General features: G+C 37.9%; 3 protein-coding genes across 3 annotated transcripts in view; all 3 read left to right on the top strand.

The window, feature by feature from the left end:
- Positions 1–680: 680 nt before the first annotated feature.
- LOC136237197 (sphingolipid delta(4)-desaturase DES1-like) lies at positions 681–7,003 on the top strand. The gene is made up of 2 exons (XM_066027518.1): positions 681–862; positions 5,900–7,003. The coding sequence occupies exons 1-2, from the start codon at positions 781–783 to the stop codon at positions 6,940–6,942; spliced, it is 1,125 nt and encodes a 374-aa protein (XP_065883590.1). The 5' UTR covers positions 681–780; the 3' UTR covers positions 6,943–7,003.
- Positions 7,004–8,168: 1,165 nt separating this feature from the next.
- Positions 8,169–25,530, top strand: part of LOC136268448 (3'-5' exoribonuclease HELZ2-like) — a 38,174-nt gene continuing 20,812 nt past the window's right edge. Inside the window, exons 1-5 of the mRNA XM_066063792.1 lie at positions 8,169–8,271; positions 11,147–12,971; positions 16,064–16,363; positions 18,790–18,845; positions 18,903–19,054. Coding sequence (XP_065919864.1) covers positions 8,257–8,271; positions 11,147–12,971; positions 16,064–16,363; positions 18,790–18,845; positions 18,903–19,054 — 2,348 coding nt within the window. The 5' untranslated portion in view covers positions 8,169–8,256. The remainder of the gene's footprint in view (positions 8,272–11,146; positions 12,972–16,063; positions 16,364–18,789; positions 18,846–18,902; positions 19,055–25,530) is intronic.
- On the top strand, positions 20,218–22,619 carry LOC136268449 (uncharacterized). The gene is made up of 4 exons (XM_066063793.1): positions 20,218–20,805; positions 20,854–21,525; positions 21,575–21,783; positions 21,828–22,619. The coding sequence occupies exons 1-3, from the start codon at positions 20,475–20,477 to the stop codon at positions 21,694–21,696; spliced, it is 1,125 nt and encodes a 374-aa protein (XP_065919865.1). The 5' UTR covers positions 20,218–20,474; the 3' UTR covers positions 21,697–21,783; positions 21,828–22,619.

Here is a 25,530-nt window from a genome sequence, read left to right on the forward strand (position 1 = left end):
AAAAGTCAGCAGAAAGTAAAAGCGTGTTTCTGTGATAAACCTTCCTGGTGCATCAGAGTGAAAATTCTTGCTGAGCCCCTATAGCTAACTGTATGAATGCCCTCTAATTGTTAATTCTGGATAAGTGCTGCACATTGTTATCAGTAAAATTATTACTGTGCAGGATACTGTAAATTGGTACTGAAGCAACAGTGCATGCATGGGGTACAGATAACACGGTGACACAGAGTGTTTAGAAGTGTTAGGGAGTGTTCCAATGCAGGGGTGGATCCAGAGTTTGGAAAGGAGGGGGGGGGATGCACTTTGCTGAAAAGTTGAAGAGCAAAAGAAAGAAAAAAAAGGTCACAGTATGCTTTTTTTTAAATTTTTTTAAAGGGATGAAAGAAGGGGGAGGGGGGCACATGGATCCGCCACTGTCCCCGTCACTTACACATCAAAACTATGGCCAGTACTGATTATCATCCTTTCCCAGTTCAGCCATATAAACTTTGTAGTCTGGCGGCGCCCACCCTTCCTCACAATGGCGGGCGCCGCAGGCATGCGCACTCCTAATCTGAATACACTGATGAGTCAGTTGTGGTCGAGATTGTGGCGTGTGAAAGTGGCGTGAACACAATGGACATTGTAGTGAGTTGAGTCAATGCCACTTCTCACACCACTTCCATATATCGTGCCAGCTACGTACGGTATAGCTAGGTGGCGTGACCAAAAAGTGCATATCGTGTACCTAGTAGTAGAGTAGCTATTGTAGCAGTAGCTTGAGCTAGCTAGAGGACAGTGATGGGAGGACAAGTATCTAGAGATGATTTCGAATGGGTATACACCCAACACCCTCACGTTGATCGGAGGAAGATCATCATAGGTAAGCAATCGCATACCGCTCAGGTAGTGAGTAAGCTCAGTGTTCCCCACACAATCCGTCCGAGGGCCAAAGGGACAATATATGTACCAGATTCCGGCGATGTTAACGATGTGTTGCAGCATTGTAGCTTAAGGGATTTCAAATCTTTGATTTTTTTGCAAGATCATGGCTAGTTATAGCGATAAAGGGAAAGCATAAAATTTAAACCTATAATTAGTAGATCACAGGGGCGGATATAGGGTTTTTTGAAAGGCGGGGTTAAGCTGGACAGGAACCACATAGGTAACTAGCCACACATTAGAAGCTTCTTTATCACAAGGCCCTAGTGGTAAGATTCATCAGTGTAGTATCCATGGTAGATATTAATTGTTAATAATGACTATACATGTACAATAATAGTGTGCAAAGCATGCCGACGTAGGGGGTCTGGGGGCATGCTCCCAGGAAATTTTTTGAAAATTAGGCCTTCTAAAGGTGAATCTGATAGTGTTTTTAGCAGTTTTTCAGTGGAAAATAATGGAATTTCAGTTTTTTATATCATTAAATTTTACTTTTCCATTAAATCAAAACTGATTGCAATATGCGGCATGCACTGAGTAGACAATGGCGGATACAGGATGGGGCATTTGGGGCAAATGTCCCCCCCCCCCCCCCCACCTTGTGGAGGAGCCAGATACCTCTGATTAAAATACTAAACTTTGTCAGGCCAAGATCAGTTTATAGCAGTCATAAAAATATACAGGTTTACAGGGCGGATCTAGAAATTTTCAGGAGGGGGTTTCTGGTTCTCTGGAATTGCAACTTCAGCCTAGCTGCAAGTTGAAGACCAAAAAAAAAAACTTTTCAATGCTGTGAAGGTGATTTCAAAGGTAAAAGTATGAAATTTTGCCAATAGAAAGAGTCATAAAATGCATAATTGTAATTTTTATCACTCAGATGAATTGTAGGGGTACGAGCTAGTTCAAAAAGGGTTTCTGGAAACCCCAGAAACCCCCCCCCCCAAAACCACCCCTGCGTTTTTCTAGTTATTACAAATTCACAAAGTGGGCCAAAGTCAAACTATCTGTGAAATTGTCACCCAGCACCTTCGTGCATATTAAGCACCTCTAAATAATTATTGTGTTACTGTTGTTTAAGACACTCAAAACAGCTTTTAAGACTTTGCAACCATCTGCAAAAGCCAAAATGTCAAAAATCAACATTTGAGACACTACTAAGAGGTGATTATTTGCTGCTTCAAAACTGCAGCTCTGGCTCTCCCCAACCACCTTTAACTTAGCCTGTTTGTGCCCCTCCCCTTGCCATCTCCTGGATCCGTCCCTGAGTAGCTAATCTTTTCATTTGTAGCTACCAAGCATTTAGATATAGCTAGCTATATACCATAATGCATCAGCTGCTCTTAGCCATGCTCTAATCAGCTAAACTATATTATATCTGTGAGGCAGAAACATGTATTGCTAAGCAGTAGTGGTACGGTGTTGAACGTAAATGAGATCATAATTATTAGTATGCATGCTCCTTAGCCTAGTGACACTTTGTCAGCCTTAATAAAGCATACTGAAAAGCAGAAAAATGCAGTGAAACACAAAACGGGGTCATTGTACTAGTAGCCATTAGCTATAGTCCACTGGCAATCCTTAGCAAAGTGTAACTATATTTGCATTCATGCATGCATGGGCTTTCTGAATTTGCTGTTGTGATAGTCAATTTATTTCTAGATCTGCCGGGTTATGAAGACTGATTTATAGCTATAGCTACAAATTTCAGCACCATAACCCACAGCATGGGGTCACATCAGAAGGTAACTGATACAGATTTAGCATTCATAGACCAAAGTGGGTGAATATGCTATAGCTGCCTTATGAGACTGTAAATTACCAAAAGACTACAGTTTGCTAACTTGAAATTGCTGAGTTGGTAGCTACATACTATTATACTGAAGCTAATAACTCTAACCAATTAAACCAACTAACACTTTTGAAGCATATAACTCATTTTAAAATATAAAAAGCATGTACACTAATCACCTCTTTTAACCATAGTGTAAAACACTGCTAATTATCAAACAAAACCCTACAGCCCCTTAATGCACATTTGCTGCACAATATTTCATAAACATTGTCATGATTCAGCAAGTTCTACTGCAATACCATTCCAGGAGATTCATTTAAAAATCAGTGGAAACAATTTTTATTTAGCATATAAAAATTATTAAACCAGTCAGGCTTCCACACACACCCTGATTTGTGACCTTACAGGGCCATAACTCAGTGTAGGAGTATCCCATCACTTTCAATTTTTGGCCACTTAGTGGTCATGTTACACGATGTTAAAGGCAAAGAATTGCATGTTTGTGGAAGCCTGCATGGTTTTGTCAAATCCAGTCACTTTTTGTACACTGAACAACCTGTTAAGGATCATAATATAAGCAATTTTATCCTATTTTTTTTCTAATTGCTGGGTTCCATTAAAAAGTCCCAAAATGCATGTGTATGGTGCAATAATGTAGATCAAATTTGCAGTGTCAGTGCATTGGCCTTCCTTATGAAGCTCTCTCAATAACGTCACTTCTGTAAAGGGCCACTTAATAATTAATTGCATGGATTTAGCACAGCAAAATAACATACAATGGTTTGGGTACGTATACACTCCATACCAGCCATCTTTAATTACTCAAAAATACAGTGTGCATACGTACAACATAAGAAATTGTACTGTTGATTTTATAGCTGTTTATATAGACATGCGCATACCAAAATGGTGCATCAAACTGCTAAGTTAGTTATGCACTTGTATTGCAAATTCGTTGACTTTTAGCATACTAGCTGAATAATAATGAAGCTACATCATGATTTTCTTTACTCAAAACTTGGAAGCCAGCATGTCCAACAGAAACAATAAGAATATATTGCACATCTATGGCTTCATTTACCATGACCTTACCTACTTCTTTTCTAACATGCAAAGCCAATGACCTGGATGGACACCTCTTTTGATCAGCTTTTGCTCCTCTATGCAGATGCAAAGTTTCAGTATAATTACTATTAAGCGCTTATGATTTTTATGGCTTCCTCAATACATTTTCTATTGATTTTACTTGTCAGGTCCTTTGAGTGTGATATGATTGGTAATTTTAGTGGCACCATATCTAATATGAATTAGTATGAATTAAACACATGTTGTATTAAGTTTGGTACTTTAATCAAAAAGTCAACATTTTTTTGCTTAGCTGCTCTACTAAAAGAGATTACAAATGTTTTGCCAGCATGATATAGGAAGGAACTGTGTCCTCCCCCAGATTCCCTTTCAATTTTTATTTGACAAACAAAGCCTAGGGACACAGATTTCACACTATGTCCTAACCTTGGTGAATAACTTAGCAGCTTTTAATGGTTAGGTAACACAGTGGGCTTGTCTATGCAAAGACATAGTAAAACTAACTGTTGTGTTGACTAGGCCTGCATCAAATATGCTAGCATAATAAAAGGCATAATAGGCTGGAGTGCTATGCCAGCATGTTAGGTAGATATTTCAAAGTATGGAGCTTAATTTCATGAAAACAGATTGATGCTCCCAAATAGAGCAGTCAGTGGAAACTGCAAGGAACACTCAAATGCATTGTACCAAGAGTCCATAATAAGATCAATACTCTCTAATAGAACAATCATTTTATAGTGAAATACTCTTAATAATTATAGCATTCACTGATTAAAATGTTCCAAGATAAGACCACTCCTGATAAATTCTTGCATCTGATTACTGTCAACTCTAAATACTCCATTATTTCATATTCTTCCATTATTTTCTGGTTATTCTTACATTCTGTACAGGCTCAGTAAAAGCTATCTTGTAACAGCATCAGCTCACGTGTCAACAGTACTATCAAGTTGGCACAAATTTAGGTTAGTGCAACATAAAAAGAGAAGCATGCTTTTATGCAGCTTTTTATGGTTGTGCCAGGCAAATAATGGCTTGAAAAGCTGTCAATCTTATAATGAATTAATGGAAATGAACCGGCCGCCCACATGCAAATATGCCTGAGACCAGGACGGGAAACACTGAGAGAATTTATTTGGAGTGGCCTAATTGTAACACATGTTGTTGCTAACTTAAGAGATTTCTGAAAGCATTTTGGACAAAATTTGAGCATATTTTGACTCAAGCCTGCACAAGCCTGAGATGGCCAAGACAAATTAATACTAATAACAGTGAGTTACTGTAAAAGGCAATTTTGGTTACAGGGATTTGTCAACACTGATATTATAGCATCTTTCCTTCAGAAAAGTGTATCTCAACCTACGCACTTGATTTTTAGACATTGCTTTGGTCAGACATGTGCCTTTTGTACAGGTGGTACAATGCATCATGGATTTATTGTTCTCCTCCTTTCGTGTGTCCCATTTGTTATGCTTTAGAATTATTTTTAGGTAGCATGTCACTGGCTTCTCTATGTAGCATAACACATGTAAGAGTAAAATAAAAGTTGTCCAAATATTTTGGCCTATAAATGCCCCTTGCATTTCCTCAACACTCATGATCAAAGCAAACAGATTAATTGAAAGCATGCTTCACATGTTGTGTTATGCATGCAGTGCTGTGTAATGTGCAGGAGATAGCTAGCTTGATTTTAAGTGAAACAGTTACTTTGTTTGCCGTACTTAATATGGGTGTGCACATGCTTAATTAATAATGGCACCATTTTTTCCTGTGCCACATCAATAGTAAATTGTGTTACAAGTTAACAAACAAATAATTAGTATAAGGAAACTTATAAGCTAGTAGCTAGAGATCACTACAATACAAAAGTGCAGAACAGGGGAGGTGATCATCCGACGTACAAATTTAGTTGCTATGCTCATGGCTGGTTTATTTAATATAGATTTGCACTTCAGTGGCTGCACTTTTATTGTAGGATCCAAAATTCCTATACTTGTGTTATACATATACATTTATACAAATATACACACACATTGAGGTAATTACAGTGTGCATATAGTGTGTACTTAAATTTTACTGCATCTTTTGTACATTGTATAGAGAAGTATCCTGAGATCAAGAAGTTGATGGGACCTGATCTGAACTTAAAATACATTGTAATAGCGATGGTGATGTTCCAGTTTATTTCAGTATTGTACATCTCCCAGTTGTCATGGTTCTGGGTTGTCTTACTTGTGTACTGTCTCGGTGGAGTTATCAACCATTCATTAACTCTGGCTATCCATGAGATCTCTCATAATTTTGCTTTTGGAAATTACAATCCCCTTTTAAACCGTCTGTTTGGTATGGTGGCCAATTTACCACTGGGTGTGCCGATATCCATAACTTTTAAACATTATCACCTGGAGCATCACCGTTTTCAAGGAACTGATGGTATTGATACTGATATACCGACAGAATTTGAAGGAAAGTTTTTCCACAACACGGCAACTAAGATTGTGTGGATGTTCTTACAACCTCTCTTCTATTCACTTAGACCAATGGTTGTCAGACCTAAACCCCCGTCAGCACTGGAAATTATCAACTTGTTAGTCCAACTTGTGTATGATGCAGTAATATTTTACTACTGTGGAGTAAAGGGTGTATTCTATTGTATTGGTGGTCTTTTAATACCACTAGGCTTGCACCCAATGGCAGCCCATTTCATTGCAGAACACTACATGTTTAAACGAGGATATGAAACATACTCTTACTATGGGCCTTGGAACTACATCACTTTTAATGTTGGGTATCATATGGAACATCATGATTTCCCATATATTCCTGGTTCAAGACTACCTGAAGTGAAGCGTATTGCAGCAGAGTTTTATGATGATCTACCTCAGCATTTATCATGGCCACAAGTGATATGGGACTTCTTGTTTGATCCTGATATGGGACCATACTCTCGTGTGAAGCGTAACTACAATGATGTGTTTGTCAACAAGCCAGCAGAGAATCCTAAACTGTTAGGAGAGAACACAGCAGAGTTGATGCAGCAGTTAAAGCAGAGGAAACATCATAATGGATTACATGATGGTAACTTTGATGCAGATAGTAGTAATGGGCAAGTTGAAGTGAACAGAGAGCTTGAAACTGAATAAATGTATTTTACCAACAAATAGTTATACATGTGCTAGCTATTTATTTAATATTAATATGTAGAATGTGCATATGATGCACTTAAATTAGCAGTCCAGCATGCCATTTGTCTATTATGCTGGGACTTCACCATTAGTTAGTCGTAAGGCTATTGAAGTGAACTAACAATGATGGCACCGATGAATGTATATTATTTTCTTGTTGCACGTGATGCCTAGCTACCACAATGCAACATGTTTTGTACACAGCTACCATTCAGCTTTTTGGTATGCTAGCCAATTTACCATTTCGAAAATGGAACAATATCTTCTGGAATCCGTAATTAATGCATCAAGTGTAGAACATTTTAAATCTTTGCTATGTAATTTATAACTATATAGTGTGCTTAAGGTCTTGCACAGTAATAAAATATAATAAAATAAATAATTATATCCATAACTTTTCAATTATACGTATTTCTAGTCCTGAAGTGAAGCAGATGACCTACCTCAGCATGTATCATGCATGGGCGCATGCAAAATTAATGATACAAGACTTTTGGTTTACAACTGTACTCACACATGAAACATAACTACAATGATGTATTTGTCCCAAACTAAGACTAAGAACACAAAGAATAGATGTAGCAACTAAATTACATGGAACAATGAATTACTCAATTACTTACAGCATACTAAACTTCTCCAATTCGCGCCACCACCCTCTCCATTATGATCCCTTTTACTAGAACAAATCGCTATAAATTCAGCTACTACACCAGATCTATCTGTGGTTGAATGGTCTACCATTGACACTATAGGATCTCAATCTTAGGAAGTGTTTTTAGGACTATATTTTGTGATTTGTTGTAACCTTCCTGAATATATTAGTTTGTAGCTGTAACTACTTTTCAGTATTCAAAATTCAACACCCGAATCATCTCTACTGTAAATCTGACATCTCTGTCTGACTCAAGATTTGATAGCACAGACTTGTTTTCAACCTTTGTAATATGGACTTTATACCTGGCAGAAAATAATAGCAGCAAAAACAATCACAGAATGCATCTCTTTGAGCAATCAAAGCTTTTAACTGCATGGCTGAGGAAAACAAAAATTTAATTGTGTGTTCCTGTAATTTACTGCATATTCCAACCTAATTCTAATGTCAGATTAGGCCACATAATTGGTTGATTTCCATAATTGCGCATGCGTATTTGCGCACGTGCTGCTTGTCGCGAATGTTGTGGTGGGGCACGAGATCCAGCACATCATTGAATCGGCGATACCTCGGGTGATACAACACTTGACGTTCTTGATAAGAAACTACTGAATTTGATGGCAAGTATCTTGGTAAGAGTAAATAGATCTGATAAAGTATATATGGTTTATCGTAAATCGCTAATCCCTGGGCAAATCCCCAATCAGAAGAGATTATTGTTTTTCGGAGAAAACAGAAACAGTGCTATTCGAATAGTACTCGTTTGTATCTCGGTTTGTATTCATATACTTTTAGTTTGCTCGTACCGCAGCGATGAAGTACTCGGAAGTATTAAACTCCAAGTGAGGGTTGTGGTTGTCGTGGATTTTGCAAATCTGGCAATATTGCGGTACTTTCCCTCGTTGATCATGTCACCCTTGTAATAGGGTGTCACGTATGCATGAGTTGTAAGGTAAACCTTGACCGGCCGAAATTGGCACAGATTTTAAAGTGAATTTCATTCTTTCACATCCCCTTGACCTTAACTTAAAACTTGGTCGCAGATCTATAGTGAGAATCTGTGTGTTGTGAATAACTACTTTCCTTGTGTGATCCATTGTTATGTTGTAGCTACTTATCCACAATGTGTTTCTCCGCTGTGCATATTGGCTAATTTCTTATTGTGACAAAGTGTTATACACCTATTTGATTGATTCTCTTGTTTGCCTCATGCCTTGTATACTTTTATATGTGCTATATGTCTGTAAGCATCTATGTATGTCTATGTAGTGCATGGTGCTGGTCACTGTACTAGCATGGCAGCCGAAGGGGCTTTGCTGTGCTATGTATGTGTATTGTGCAGTCACATTTGGAACTAGGTCAAGTCATTCAAGTCACAAACTAAGCGGGTCTCATCTGCTCTATAGAGGATTAAATATGTGTGATGACGAATTATTCCATGTGGATAACACTGTCAGTATACATATACTCACAAGGTTTTAGAGCTGATTAACCCATTGACAGCCGAATTGCTGAATCACACCATATTAACCGTCCAGTACACATAACTACTTAGTAACCATATATCCAAATACTCGCTATAAACTAACTGTGTTGTTTTTATTTACATAACAGTAACCACAATGAAGTTATTATACAACAAAGTCTAAACTTTGGTAAAAACTAGCCCGAACAAACAGTGTAATCCCAACTAGCTATTTACTAAGGTGTATTACACTCCAAATAAATATTTTATACAGTTTACTTACAGTGCAATCCATTCCACAGCCGGTTTTATCGTGATTTGTCCCATTTCTGTTGTTGTGCATGCGTATCTACACTCGTGTCCACCATGCCACGTCTGGGATAAAGCAGCCGACTGTCGACTTTACCTGTCTCCATCGATGTATAACACTTTCTTTGTTATCAGCTACTAGGTTTTAAGTTGAAGAATGATTTAATTTGCCTATTATAACAGGTTACACTTTACGCTATTACATAACAAACGAGCAATAGTCCGGGAAGGATCCGGTTATCCCAGAAACGGGACCTCTATGGGTGTGTCAGTTTCAGTACTAGCGCATCTTGCTATGAAACGCATTTTACAAGTTATAGCGAGGCTAAAGTTTATTGATGCCATGCTGCCATATGGTGGCAGTGGCTGTTAATGGGTTAAGTTCTTCTCTACCTAAAGATATTCTTGCTTAAGTGGTCAAGCTACTCAACGGCCTTATAGTAAGGTCAGTCAGGCCATTAAAGTATTGATAGACAAATTATTTACTAACTGCGTAGCAATTATGCAATAAGTGGTCCTCACAGAGTCCTGGAAGCTGCTTGTCACAATAAGCAAAGGACTGGTCATGATAGCTTGAGCATGGAGACCCTAAAAGAAATGATGACGTTCACATTAGCATATATGTTCTGCTATAGTATCACCTAAACAAATGCCTGCAGTTAGCCATTTAATAATGTCACCAAATGTTTGCAGGTTGTTCAAATATGTTCACAAAGTTTTCTTTTAGGAGTAGCATCCCAGTAACTCAAGAAAAACTCAAACCTCTATGCAGGAAAGTAGCTTTATTTATTTATTTTGCTACTATATGTGACCTGCTGAGCAAAAACCGGTCATTTTTGCACATTCCTCAAATTCCATTTTATTGCTTCTCTGTTGTCTATGGTAACAAAGGAGTGTACAGCCAAAGTTTCAGCCTTTTGTGATAAATAGTCTTGGAGTTATAGTGATAGACAGTGGTTGGAATAAGAATAAATTCGATTTGTACAGCAGCGATACAGCAAATAGATAGCTTATTCAATTGATCATAACTCATGACTGAAACAAGCTACAAGATGGGGTTTGGCTCAGTCTGTTCACCATGAACTGGCAAATTGATCATGGTATAGTGTTTTTCCATGCAGATAAGAAGAAAGCCATTTCAACAATAAAAATAATGATGATGATAAACTTTATTTCTTCTGCAACATAAATAAGCATCCATAACTCATGCATCGTAAACTGTATGACCACAAAACAAAAAGATTTTCTTACTCTCCATGAAATGACGAATCTGATGGTATATAGGTTTTATTGATTTGAGCTTTGTTTTAGTGCATACCGATGAGATTAAAAACATTTTATCAGTTCCCCTCCTTGTGATTCAGTATGTTCCAAGATAAGTACATCCAATATAGAAGTTAGTTTGGGGGGTAGGAACAAGGTTCCTTTGGGCTCCTAATTACCCTCAAACATGTTAGACTAAGATAAGAAACCATAGACATGCTGGTGATAATTATGGTGATAACAAGTGAGTGATAATTATAGTGAGTGATAATTATAGTGGGCTAATTGCAGTAGATATGATATCTATGTCAATATATGGGTGCCTGCTGTAGTACTTGGCCTTACTCCAAAAACCTTCTAATATTCCTAGGCCTATTGCTCTCTATAATACATATGCCTTCTGGACATTAATTGTAAATTGCATCGCTAACCAGTTGTTGATACAAATGTTTGTGTTGGTTTTGTTACAGATGGCAGATGGTGGATTACTAAATGGTGCTCCTCTGCATACTAGACCACCAGAGACTGCAAATGACCTTTGCGAACATGTAGTTACCTTTCAAAAATATACTGACATCAGCCTGTTACTTCCATTTTTGACAAAAGCACTCACTAAAGATGAAATCCATCACCTGAAAAATGATAATAGTCCTGAAGGCCAAAGAGTTTACGATCTTATCACAGATTATTTACCGAAAAAAGCTCCAAGTATTGTACATACTTTAAAACAAGCATTGGTAGATTCATTAGCAGAGGATGGAAGTAGTGGCCATCGAATAATTTTGCAAGAGGTTTTTGGTGACACTAGTCACAAAGCAAATTTAACTGTTGCTAAAAGTACAACATTGTCAATGAATGCAGATGTCATTTCTGAAGAATCTGAATGTTTTATTGACCTTCTAAGAAATTTCAGAAAAGAATTACAAAGTGGTCCTGAGGAAATGGTTAGTCAAAGGCTTCAAGATGTCGTAGAATATTTTTGTCATGTAAGGCGCACAAATGGGGACTATTACCTGAAAGAAAATGTCAGAGCTGAGCTATGTTCTGATGGCCTGAATTTTGTTAAGTTTTTCAACTGTTTAGATTCCAAGTCTGAACCACCTGTCATTTCAGACAGGGATGTTTCTATGCTGCACAAAATCATTAAAGTTTTGAGTGGGGACAAGTCCTCCAAAGGGGTTGTTGTTCGTTTGACTAAGTTGTTAAATGACTATGAACTAAATGCTGGAATAATGCAAATTAGAGAAGAACCTCCTCATACACCTGAAAGCGCAAGTCTCAAGGTAAAAGTAACTAATGCACATAGTGGCAGCGCCAAACTGAAAAATGGGGTCAAAAATTCATTTTGGCAATCCTTGAAGTTTAAATTTCTGGGTTCAGGTAGCGGATCTGTTGTTCTTTATTGGGAATTTCCTAGGGAATATTTTCAACAGTTGTTGGGAAGCTTTGAGCAAGTTTATCAAAGTGAAACTGGCATACAGCAGTTCAGAATCACTAAGGTTGAAGCTCGTCATCCAGAGCAGATTTACTTGGAGATGGAGATCACTGATCCAGAACTCTTGCAGTTGTCTCAGCAGCAACATTTTGTGGCTGATGATATTGATTCTGAGCAAGAAACTTTTATCCTTTTGTTGATTAAAATCAACCAACTTGTTGGTGGTCATGTAAGTGACTTTTTGTCATCTACAAGAGACAATGCTTCAAGGTTTTATTCTCACTTTGAAGGTGATACATTTTTTGGAATGATAAACAAACTTATTTCTGAAAACAAGCTTCACTGTTATGATATTTCATACCTTCAGTTATTCTTATATTCTTTATATAAACAGGACACTACTCAAGGTTCCGATAATGCAGCATTTCTAGTTGCTCTAAAGGAAACTCAAGATTATGAGTCTGTTCCTACTGGTTCTCCATTGCCATCAATTAAGTTCAGATGTAGATCACGTCCTGTCACTATCATCACGCAAGTTGGTGGTGTCATTTGCATTAGCTATGAAGTGATGACGTCCCTTAAGTATGGATTTTCACAGCTTTTGAACATTTCACAATTGTCCTTTCATTATGTCAGCTGGAAGGCATACACTGATAAAAGTTTTATTACTTGGCATACTACTGAGGCAAATTTTGATAAGATAGAATCATTGCTTTGTTTTCAGGACAACTTGTCAAATGGTTTTCTGGAAGTAACAGATGACCCTGAGATTAACTATCCCTACATCAAGTTTAACTGTGAGATCAAAAACATGCAGATACTGTTAGACGGTAGTCCACTTTTAATACCAGATGTTGAAAGTAAGCTATATTACTGTTTAAACACGTGTTCCTACATACATTACTATATGTATATGTAATATATAACTGAAATGTGTGCTGTATAACTGAAGTTTGAGGGGGCAAAGTTGCTGTACATGTTGTGCAGGTAAGTGATGAGTGGTCAAGTTTCTCATGAGGATTTCACCATATACTTGAGAGGTCTTCAGAAGAATCCGAAAACGCTTATATTTATGGGACACCATTACATCGTGTGAATAGGCATGATATTTTACTGAACACTAGGAATCTTTGGATGTATAGAACAGGGGATTTACTACGTATATATCAATATTTACCAATGCAAATTGGCTAATGAATGATTATACTGTTAAGCACTATATCATATCAATATTGTGTGTGGAGTATCATGGGCCGTGGCTAACGCTATTTAATTACGGCTTGTAGGGCGAATTTCGCATTTGGCCTAAAACTTCTTGGTGACATAAGACCCTTACCTACTTTTCTTCAAACATATAGTGCTGAATAGTCTTCGTTTACAATACTTGTGGTATTTTTCCTTCATTGTTTTCTTAAACAGCCTCTAACATCCACTACTGAGGTGAAGTTACAATAATTCATGTAACACTTTCACACCTCAGATCAAAGGAGCCACCCGGGCTACATTTCATATGTAGCCCAGCTAGCCGGGCTACATACAAAATGTAGACCAGGCTACAACTGGGCAGTGACTATATAGACATTGATGCCGAAATCGATTGTGGGGATCGATTAATACTCACGTGATTGGGATACACGACTTGGATTTTGCCATGAAAACCAGCCTACTTTGTCACTGTCCTCTAGCAAATTCCACTCTTGAAGAGCTTGACCCTTGAGACGTCCTGCCAACTGAATTAAGGTTTCCATCCATTGCAATTTGACGCTTGCTGTAAGGAGGGTAACCATTTATCTAAAGTTACGGGTGTAACTAATCACTGGACTGGACTACTGGACTGGAACACTGGACTGGACTATTGGACTGACATATTTTTGGTTTTTACACATTCTGAGGTTGGTTTTATTGAGTCTTGCTAGCCAAGGGCCTTCAGAAAACTTGAAGTCTGCTACTAAAATGATCAGTGTGAGGAGTGGAATAAGCAAAAATTTACTTCTACCTCTATTATGTTCTTCTACAGTACATATACTGTACTCTTTATCAGTATGCTGCAGGGAATGTGCTAGTTATGGTTAACCAACAATAAAGTCTTAGAGATAGTAGCAAGTTTTTACAATGCTAATAAATTTGGTCACATATTATAGTACACCAACCAGCACATGTAAGAACTAATCATGATAGCAGAAAAACCCTACAGTTGTGCAATGAGTTTGTATATTGCATGTAGGAATGAATTTAACTACAACAGATTGTCTAGAAGGGATAGGTTGTGTCCAGGGGTCTGAGCTATTTAGTTCAAGGGTTCATAGGTAGCACAAATATAGTAAAATGATTTTTGGTAGCTATTGCTATATATATTACAATCTCCAAAACGAAGTGTATAAATGTTGTAAAGCATAACAAGTAGTGAGAAGTCAGTTTTAGCTTACTCCACTCCTCACACTGATCATTTTAGTAGCAGACTGCAAGTTTTCTGAAGGTCCTTAGCTAGCAAGACTCAATAAAACCAACCTCAGGATGTGTAAAAACCAAAAATATGTCAGTCCAGTAGTCCAGTCCAGTGTTCCAGTCCAGTAGTCCAGTCCAGTGATTAGTTACACCCTAAAGTTACCTTGGGGGTTTTCCCTGTGAAGTACTCAATGGGCGGTGCCTTGCCACATTTCCCTCTGTTGATATTGTGTGATTGGGTGTTCGATTGTGTAGTGGAAGTTCTACAGGGACAGTGGTCATGGCCACTCACTCTCTCACTTCCGGTCAGTAGGTCACCTTTCCGTATCTCCACAGGCAAGTTCTTCCACCACAGAGTGTAGTTGAGTGATTTCCAACTCCTTCTCTTCCACTTCTGATTAATGGGTGAGCAACTGTTCGCACTTCTATATCCACAGACGCTTCGACTTACTTGACTCCATCTTAAGTGCATCTTCTAAATTCTTCACTTGAGATTTAAGCACTTCTAATTCACAAAATTTTAATTGTGTTCTTTCGTTAGTTGCTTTAATTTGTTCTAGTTGTTAAACTAACTTGTGTATAAGTATGGACTGTTGGCAAAGTCTCTCTTTGAGTTGTTCATTGGTTCATTATTGCCTTTGTCTTCCAGTTGAACAATGACCTGCACATTCCTGGGCTGGTGTCCTAACTCTAACGGTCTTCCTTCAATTAGTTGGTGGGTCTCTGTCACCGAAGCTAAATCCAGTAGTTAGCTAATTCAAATATATGGTCAGCAACTATCCTCTTAGAGTTCAAGGGATATGTTTTCCCTGTTGGAAACATTTCCTCCACTATTTCCACAGTTCCTGAGTGTAGTTCGGAGTAGTTAACCTCCCTCGACCATAGCTGAATTAGTTTGCAAATTACAGTTTTTTTTCGAGTTACCATGTTAAAATTAGCTCAGGGCTTGATAGGACCTCCAATGTCGCAGCGTGGGCTGCTATTAATGGCACTTGTTAACAGAGCAATAACTGCACCACCAACTTCATTTTGTGTCTAAGTTGTAACTAACGAATATACACACATGCATACAATAAAGTGATATGATTGGCTACAGTTCATGTCAGTTATAAATATCTTGAGTTAGTATAAGTCAGTGTTACATAGGTATAGTATCATTGAGCCTTATTACACATCTAATATTTGTTTGTTTTTTGATATTTCTTGTATATTATTGTGGCCATTGACATGACATAATGGCATCCCGTAATTAAACATTCTTCTAAAGACCGCTATACTTATTACCAGCAGCCAATGTCATTAGATAGTAACCACTAGAGATCCCCTAGAAAGCTACTTATAGTGTGTGAATACAGTGAGTCAGAATCTTAATATTAAAACTCTGAAATACTGTGACTTGATCCACAGACAACTATCAGTCTAACATAATATACACAATGTAATTTTGTGAATTTGACATAGTAGTTGATGTATTGTATGAGAATAACATGCTTAATTTTTGGTGTAGATACTGGTGATGAAGTAACACTACCTCTGTTACGTCGAGTCGGGCATGTATGTGCTACCTGCTTTGTTGATTTTAATTGGGCATTTCGTTTGTTATGGTTACATTGCCTTAAGCCACAGGAACACCGTTTTACTGCCAGAGTAAATGCTGTATACTCTATTGAAGATTCATCTCTTTACCGAGTGCGGCCATTTTCAGATTGTATTATGGTACACTGTGTACAGGGATGTACTAATGGAAGAAAATGTCCTAAAGCTCATTCAAGGATTGAGTTGCAATATTGGAATAAAATGCAACAAGGTGTGTTTATGATCTTGTAGTACACATTGTGATTGGTGTTCTGTGTTCATGCACATTGTAATTACATCTTAATATGTATGTGTCTTCTACATTTGGCCAGACACTTTAACTTTTATTGTTTCTTATAGTGTACAAGTGTTACAAGTTGCAGGGACCATAAGAAAGATTGTCACCTGAAGTGCAATTTACTCCCTACTTTAGTCATGTTGCTAATTATAAGGATTTAATTTGCTCCTCACACCTTTTTTAATTGGATTGGTCTGTACTTACACCTGTTTGGTAACTTTTTGTAACATAGTTTATCATTAGTGAACTTCATCAAGGGAAAGATGCATGAGGCTACAATTGGATAACAAAATGTGTGCCCCTATACTAATTATCAAAACGGTACAGTAGTACCTGTTTAAGTACCAAATTTTGCACACCACCCTAAATTTCACCTTTGAAAATTGTCCTAGAAACATCTTATGCGACAAGAATCATTACATTACAGGGGGCTGGATATAGAATTTAAAAATTGCCAAAAATCGAATTTTAGTCTCACTGCCTGAATGACCACAGTCACAAAGCTAGAGCCCAAATAAAGCAGTGCACGGCTACCATTTTACGCCACAATAGCAAACTCACCAGTGGAATGTGCCTTTTGGGATTCTGATGAGTGTAGGCCCTCTGCGCCTTTTCTTTTCTTTTATCGTCAATCAGGCTGCTTGTCTTCTTTATCCAACGAAACCATATCGAGGCATTAATTTTCTGTATCAATACTTTCTTTCAGCAGCATATTTAGATGCCACAGAATAATTTCAGAGCTGGATTTTGGAAGCACCTTCAGTCCCGGTGCTACATGTAATACATAAGAGGTACACTAGCTATATATCTGCAAATTTGTGATTGGGATCACGTTCGTGATAGGTTTGTGACCACACCCATCAAATAAAGATCTAGATGGACTAATAGCGATAGAGTATGGAGACCACACCTCTTAACAATCTAGCTATTTACTTAACAGTAAACAAGATGACTTCATCCCATCTATTGGTCTAGCTAAGGTAGCTCCACACCCTTGGCTGACTTGAGATACTCTAATATAGCAGTATTCTAATAGAACAGTCACAAGTTACACTGTGGCTAGCTGTGCTATAATAAAAACTAAGCAAACTAGTTAAAAATTGTTAATTTCAAAATGAAGTAGGAATCTATGCAATAAAAAGTAATGAAACAAGAGATGAATGATAGTATTGCAGCATTGCTCGGTGGGAAAGTCCCTACTGTGGCACATTAGCTCTATAACAATTATTTTTTTCAATGCCAAAGTAGGGATTTCCCATTGAGCAATGCTATAATACCATCATTCATCTCTTGTTTCACTACTTTTTATTGCATAGATCCCTACTTCATTCTTAAATTAACAATTTAAAAATAATACTATTTATATGTAAGACCAGCAACAATTTTGCCTATCCACCAGTTACACTCCCCTGTATCCCTATACTGACAGCAAACTTACGTTCTTCCTGTGTTAGAATATGGAAACGTTATTTGGGGACCTCAATACATTTTGGATCAGCAACAAGTTGAGAAAGTACCGAGCAACCAAGCTAGTTCAAGACCTTCAGGATTGCATATATGATACTTGCAGTGTTGAATTAGATTTTCCTTCACTGAAATACCAGAGACAACATGGGGACATAATAATGATTTACCAGTTTTTGGACAATTATCTCAATGTAGATGCTTCGGATTTGTTAATCAGTAATGATTCATCTATAACTCGGGGTCACAATTTCAAATTATTTAAACCACACACTTTAACTAGAGTAAGATCTTCATTTTTTTACCATAAGGGCTATCAATGACTGAAATAACCCACCTGATCATGTAGTTAACCCTCATTAAATGATTTAAAAAATTTACTTGACTGTGGCTGGTCTACTTTGTTTTATAATTACTAATTAGTTGATTTGCTGTATAATTATGGTTATAGTTTTTGCTCTGTAGTTAATAATAATATCTTCTTCTTTTTGTAAACACATAAAACCGTTGACGCAAATTAACACCTTTCACTGCGAGCAAAACAAAATAGAGTTTAGGAGCACAAAGGTAAGTCTATGATGCATGCATTGTAGCTGCTGCAGTTGATGAAATATACGTACATCTCAGGCCCAAGCAATGTTGAATAGTGATCAAGTCCGTAGTGTTTGCAGTGAGTTGTGCTTGTCTGAAGACATTTGTAAGTCATTCAGTCGGTTGCTCTGAAGGAATTTTTGGGCTTGATTATACATGTACGTAATCGATACTGCCAAGTTGTCTCGAAGCATAGATGATATTTTCTGGTGAAAACTGTGAACATTCATGGCCCTTAGTATACAGTATTACTGTACTGTGTGATGTAGCGTATGCATTAATGTTCAACATACATTTTGCTTTAGGTACAATGTTGGTCAAAGGTTACAAAGATGCTTTGGGTGGGAGTGTGCCACTTAAGGTTAGTGCAGTCTACTCCTACAATGCAGAATTATTCAGTGTAAGTTGTATTCTTTAGCCTTTTTCATTTGTCAAGGGGAAGTTTTCAATTAAACAAAACCCAAGTGTAGGTGCCATTGCTAGTAATCTGACAGCAGGTAACTATGTCAGGAAGTTTCATGATTTGCTGCACTGGGAAGAAAAACAACACATTGAAGAGCTTAATAAGAGGTGAGTAATTGTAATACTAAATCTTATGTATATCTAAGTTGAAATGCTCAAGCTGTGAAAAAAGGATGTGCCCCCACAAAAAGCCAGTGAAATCCCAAGGTAGTGGCCAAGACATGGCTATGATGGATATAGTAGATTAATGGCAAAATCTTTAACGGTTAAATTGTGCACCCCTTAAATTCACCTGAATTGTTGTTATTAACATTTTTGCCATAAATCCAGCATCGCAACCATTTTCTTGGCCGCCACCTTGGATTTCACAACTTTTTTTGATGCTGGCTTTTTTGGGAGACTACAACTGTTTTGTTTTGGCTTAGTTGTCACTTCCTTTTGTAGTTGTAAGCCCCAAAGCTGGCTTTTAGGGTTATTTATGTCCCAGTGTGCGGAAGGATCCAAGTGCTGCGCACTGGGTGATAACTAACTTACACTGTATCAGTGTGTAAGTAGTCAAATAGTGCATGGGAGCAAGCCTCAAAACCAGCCATATTATGCAAGTAGAGAGAGGCAGACTGGGTAACACTGCTTAATGTTTAGTAACTCAGAATATCTATGATGTACATTTGTGCTACTTGAGCTACTTCATGATGAATAAATGATTTAGAATACATATCACTAAAAATCAGTTCAGTGATGGTTTATAGGTTGTGATTTGCACTGGGATATAATATTTTATTTTCACCCTCGTCCTCAGCTTCTCTGGTGCAAGTTTCCCTTGTACTTTGTTTTCCCCCGTCTCTATAGGAATAAGGAAAGACTCAATAAAGACCTTCTGTATATCTAGTTATATTGAGCTGGATACTAAAATGTGGTATTAGTTCAGATAGATAATGAAACTTATTATACAGTAGGGGAAAAAATAAAGTTTACATTCGTTTTTAAAAAACGATGGTAATGTTGTTAAGTTTTCATCGTTATAATGACTGTGCATCATAAAACGATTATACAAAAACGATTACATAAGCGTTTATACGATTACATAACCGTTTAGATGATTACATAATCGTTTAGACGATGGTGCAATCGTTTAAACGATTACGCAACGAAGTTGAAGGGCGGCAACGCGCACTGTATCCTTGTGCACAAAGCAGGTGGTTACGAGAGTGCAGGCTGTCATGGAAAGCGAAAGGCCAGTGGGTGCTTGACGGGCGCTGGCACTCACTAACGAACAAACTGGTAAGCTATTACTCATTAGTGGTTTGTGGGATATACCCGTAACCATAAAGCAATTAGTCAAATAATTTTTTACCGCCCAGACACAAACCACTAGCCCATTTACCAGTAATGTGTTTATTATGCAACCCTTTTTACAGAACACTACAGTCATTATGTTGTGGATTGGCCAGAAGGCAGCGTTTCTTCAATTAACGCTTCCAAAGTGCAGCCTGACAAAGTGGCCATAGGCCAGGAGTGCCAATTAACAATGGGGAAAAACAAGAAGCACAATGGCATTGTGGTGGCCAGAGGTAAAGAAAACATACAAATGTTATACAATTTTATAGTTTCAATGTATATTTTAGGCACACAAGCTGAAATGGACAAGTTAGAAGACCAGTTTATCACTGGTGACTGGGTTCCACCAACTGTCACCATCCCAGTAGAAGAAACTTCAATACCAACAGCACCTAAAAGAAAGACAAAGAAACGTAAACAGAAGATGAATAGCAATGAAGCAGAAAAAGAGAAAACAAAACGTAAACGGAAGACAAACAACAATGAAGAAAAGGCTAAAACAAAGAAAAAGAAAAATAGTGGTGAGTTAAAATAATTCTACATATACATCAATAATGAATAAATTACAGGTACAATTTTATTTGTCACACCAACATCTGAAGTGGGTTCTGTTGAGGCAACAGCTACTACCTGTAGTATCTCTCTGGTGACATCTTCCAGTTCATCCACTGTGCAGACAGAAGTCCTACCTCCCAGTTTGGCAGCAACCACACCTGTAACTTTGCCAGTAGTGATACCTCTCAGCTTGGCAGTGACCACAGCTGTTACTTTACCATTGCCCCACAGTTCTACAGTGACAACACCTCATAGTTTGGCAGTGAATATGCCTCCTAACTTGACAATGACAATGCCTCCTAACTCAGCAGTGACAACAGTTCCTAGTTCGGCAATGATAACAGCTGCCAGTTTGGTAATGACAACACCTGTCACTTTACCATTAGTCACGTCTCACAGTTCTACATTGATGACATCCATCAGTTCTAGTTGGGCAGCGATGACACCTCCCACTTTGCCAATTGTGACATCTACAGTGGTGACACCATCAGCAAGTTTAAGGAGCTTCCCTTATGTACCGCCTTCAACATCGACAACAACAACAACTAACCCAGATTTCTTTAGCTCGTTGGTATCAGAAGTTGAAGAAATGACATCACCGCAGACTGACAGGGTCCTGGATCAATTACACTCCATGTTTGGTGGTACCTGGGACCCATATGATGAGCTGGCATTCTGTGATTCAGGTATTTATCTTTTACATCAAAGAGTTGTGATCACTGTTATATATCACAGATTCTGAGAATGATATGCCCTGTAGAACAAACAGCAACAGTAACAATAGCAACAATCAAAATAGTACATCAGCAGCAACAGCATTGATGGTAACAACATTATTGAAACTATGGAATTTCTAGTTGATTCTGTAAAAACACTAATGGAGAATCAAACAACAATCATTCACCTACTCAAAGCCGTGGAAAATACTCAACAAAGAACAAATGGTAACTAGTGTTGTGATCTTATAGTTGTTATTATTTTTAAACAGAAATCCAATCTGAATCAACATCAAGCAGATACATCAATGAATCAACATCAAGCAGATATATCAATGAATTAACAAGCAGTGTTACACATCAACGAAGAAGACCAACACATCAACAAACACCGACATATCAACGAACACCATCAACACGCCAACTAACAGTATCACTCACTGACCAACAAACATCATCACTCACCGACCAACAAACATCAACAAATCAGCAGGCTTCATCATCGAATCAACAATTAGCAGCAAACCTACAGGCATCATCAGCAACTTCATCATTGGCTTCTTGCATTGAAATACCAATATCCAGTAATGCCCATAAATATGGTATGGTTTCATCAAGTGAAATAAATTGCAATTCATTAGTGGGTCCAGACATCATTGTAGCGAAGTACAAGCGATATCACAAAGAAAGCAAGGTGTCAACGTTAGCTCAACGACTGGCTCAGAAGTCATACTTTGGGGATGATGTGCTGGTTAGATGTACTCCACTTGGTAGTACGCTATACCCTGCTCTTCCAATTGTAGAGCTGAATGAATTAAAGAGAAAAATATTTCAGCTGTTTCCAGAATACTGGCTGAATCCATTAAAAGTTGAAAGCACCTGGACTGAATGTGCTAAGTCTATCGGCCAACGCTGCAAGCGGCTAAGAAATCAGAATCCATAGTCAATAAATTATTTATACAAGCTAACTACATATTATTCTTTACATACTCTCATATTACTGTATTACATACATACTGACTATAGTGGAAATTATATGCAACTTACTATTTGATGATGTGAAAATGTACCGATCGAGTCATTGTCATTCACCAGTTCCTTTATCTCGAGCTTTGACGTTGAACCATACAAGTACTTTTTAAAAGTCATGTGGTAGCAAAAAATATTCCTTCGTATTAATTGGATTGCTTCACGTGAGCTCTTCTAGAAGATTCGATCCTTTAGCGTGTGTGCTCATCTCGGTGTAGCAAAGACGCTTGTTTCGACTGACAACACAAGTAAATGTGGCTTTCAGGAACGGGTGTTATAAGGGAGTTCCTTAGTGATTATCAAAGTAAACCAAGGTGAGTTTCCATGATTACAATCATTGTCTGCGAAGCTGCTGTGATTGTGATCGCTTGTGTTCCTGTAGTGTGATAGAGTGACGTTATGGGGTGGATAGAGGTTAATATAATAGGACTTTCAGTATAATAGCAAAATCGAATTAGAGATAAACCATAGTTAGCTTTCCTCCGTAAATTAGATTCAGTTTTACAAGTATGATAAAATTAAACATGTACGTAGTAGCAATAAAATATTACACAAGTTGTATTTCAGTTAGTATCCAGTAGCAGCTCCATTTAATTATATAACTTTTGGTAATACTTTTTTAAAATGATTGTTGTATTTTAAACACTTGGCGACAGTCATGCTGTCCCAGAATTCTTTAATCCCATCTATTAGTTCTTGCTTTGTTTTAGGTTTTTTGACACGTCGGATGTACTCTTTCAACTCGTGCCAGAGATTTTCGATGGGATTGCAGTCCGGCGACTCAGCAGGCATTCACCACCAGATGACTTTTTGATCTTTCAGAAATCGCTTTGCCTCATTAGATGTGTGCTTTGGATCATTGTCAGCTATTAAACGATGTCCATCAGGGTAAACTTTCTGAAGAAAAGGGATCAAAGTTTCTTCCAGGATTTTGACGTAGAAAGAACCATCCATTGTACCTTCAAAAATACATATCCCAGTCTTCCCACGTTTGCTGATCCCTGCCCAGATGTGAACTTTCACAGGATGTTTAGCTCTGAAATAACAATTACATACATTTACATTTTAAACAATTTATTGCATTTATTATTAAATAATGAATTAGTAAATAATTACCTAGGTTTTAACCGTGGTGCTTCCCCTTTTCTTCAGCAACAAAAACGCTTGCGTGTCTCCAGTTGTACGGAGCACTCGTCAGTCCACAAAATGTTGTCAAAGTTATCGTTTCGATGTTGCTGTGCCCACTCCAGACGTTTCAACTTGTTTGGTTCGCGCATTAATTGGCAGTAGGCACTACCCCTGAAGGTCCACCCAAGTGCCGTACGACAACGAAGAATAGTTCTTCTGGAAAGTTGGTGGCCCATTCCTGTTAACAGAGCGTGTAACTGGATGGCTGTCGTTTCGTCGTCCTCCATCATCCGTTCATCGACTATCTTCTGTATTTCGTGTTATCTTCGAAGGTCTTCCAGAACCAGGGCTTCTTGCGATGGATCCTGTTGTTATAAACTTCTTGATAAATTTTGCTATCCCAATTCATGAGGCTGTGACAGTTCCTTCGTCTTTCAGCAGCTTCGCTATTGTTGGAGGTAGATACCCTTGTTGGTAATAGTATAAAATTCGCCGTTTCTCGTACCAAGAATAAACCATATTTCAGTAGCACAGACAATCGAACAAACAACTGTTACAGTCTTTTACATACCTACTGCATTATACTTATATAGCTACTGTAGCAAACGTAAAAACACTTAATAAGTTTTATACGTGAATTAGCTATGCACCCCAATCGTTATTACTATGCAACGGTTTTTTTAAAGAGAAAAAACGTTTGTTTTGTAAAAACGGGACAAGTATAAAACGACACCTTGACAAACGTTTTTACTAGAGCAAATGTAAACTTTTATTTTGTCCCCTACTGTAGCTGTAATTTATTATGTAACTAAATGGCCTAAGTGTAGGTTGGAGACCTAGCACGAGGATCTTTGTGCTAGGTCTCTAACTAACTTAGAAAATGTATGCGTTTTATATGGGCATATAGGTGGAGCCATTGTGGGATTGGGTTATATGTTGTACTGAAATCGTCACACATTGTTAAAAATAATCACAGTAGACTAACGTGCTTTTGTCGAAGTGTTGAAAAAATCGAAGCTCGCACCACTTCCTTTCCTGTTCTGTGGCGCCACTGAAGGCACAACTTGTGACAATTCGTTCCTATCGTATAAATCCACACGAGCTGCTTCTTCGACACACATATTCTTTACACAGCTGTGACGCCATAGGCACTGGCTACCGCTAATTCGGCCCGACATTATTGATCACTGAGTTGTGACAGATCCAAGTCTAACTGGTGCATGCTTTCGTTATAGCACAAAACATTTCTACAAGGAAGCTTACCCATTTAGGTATTAGTAAAGGTTTAATAGAAGACAAAAGCAGCCTTAAAACACTCTAGAAACAGATGGGCACTAACAGAATTTTTCGTGATATTTCTGGACTTCTTCGTTCATCGCAACAAGCATATGGTACTGCTCAAATGTAATGTTGTCTCGCGAGAGTGTGAGCAATTTAAAAACTTGTGAATTAAATGGTGTGGCACCCATTTTGCTCATGAGTATTCATCCTGTTTCATTTGGGATGAAAACTCATGAGCGAAACAGGTGCCACGCCCTTTAATTATTGAGTTTTTTAATTACTTACTCTCTCGCAAGACAACGTTACATTTAAATGGTACCATACGTACAACATTAAATTGTACCTCCCATAATCAAATTCTTTTAGGTATGCCTATGAAATGAATAAAGTGGTTAACCACTGGGTGACTGGTCGCCCACTGCAGGCGATCAGCCTGAATATGCTTGGAGGGATCATTGCAAATCAATGGTCGAAAGTGAGATTTGTGATGCTTGAGGTCTTTTCCGCTAGCAGGTTTCTAACCATTTTAAGAACCTG

Source organism: Dysidea avara, chromosome 10 (assembly GCF_963678975.1).
Source record: "Dysidea avara chromosome 10, odDysAvar1.4, whole genome shotgun sequence".
Classification (NCBI taxonomy): Eukaryota; Metazoa; Porifera; class Demospongiae; order Dictyoceratida; family Dysideidae; genus Dysidea; species Dysidea avara.

Coding starts and splice junctions, on each gene's coding strand:
- LOC136268449 (XM_066063793.1), top strand. CDS start 20,475: ATGGGGAAAAACAAGAAGCACAATGGCATTGTGGTGGCCAGAGGTAAA. Junction 20,806..20,853: donor AAAGAAAAAGAAAAATAGTG/GTGAGTTAAAAT, acceptor AATAAATTACAG/GTACAATTTTATTTGTCACA. Junction 21,526..21,574: donor GCTGGCATTCTGTGATTCAG/GTATTTATCTTT, acceptor TATATATCACAG/ATTCTGAGAATGATATGCCC.
- LOC136237197 (XM_066027518.1), top strand. CDS start 781: ATGGGAGGACAAGTATCTAGAGATGATTTCGAATGGGTATACACCCAA. Junction 863..5,899: donor TCGGAGGAAGATCATCATAG/GTAAGCAATCGC, acceptor TACATTGTATAG/AGAAGTATCCTGAGATCAAG.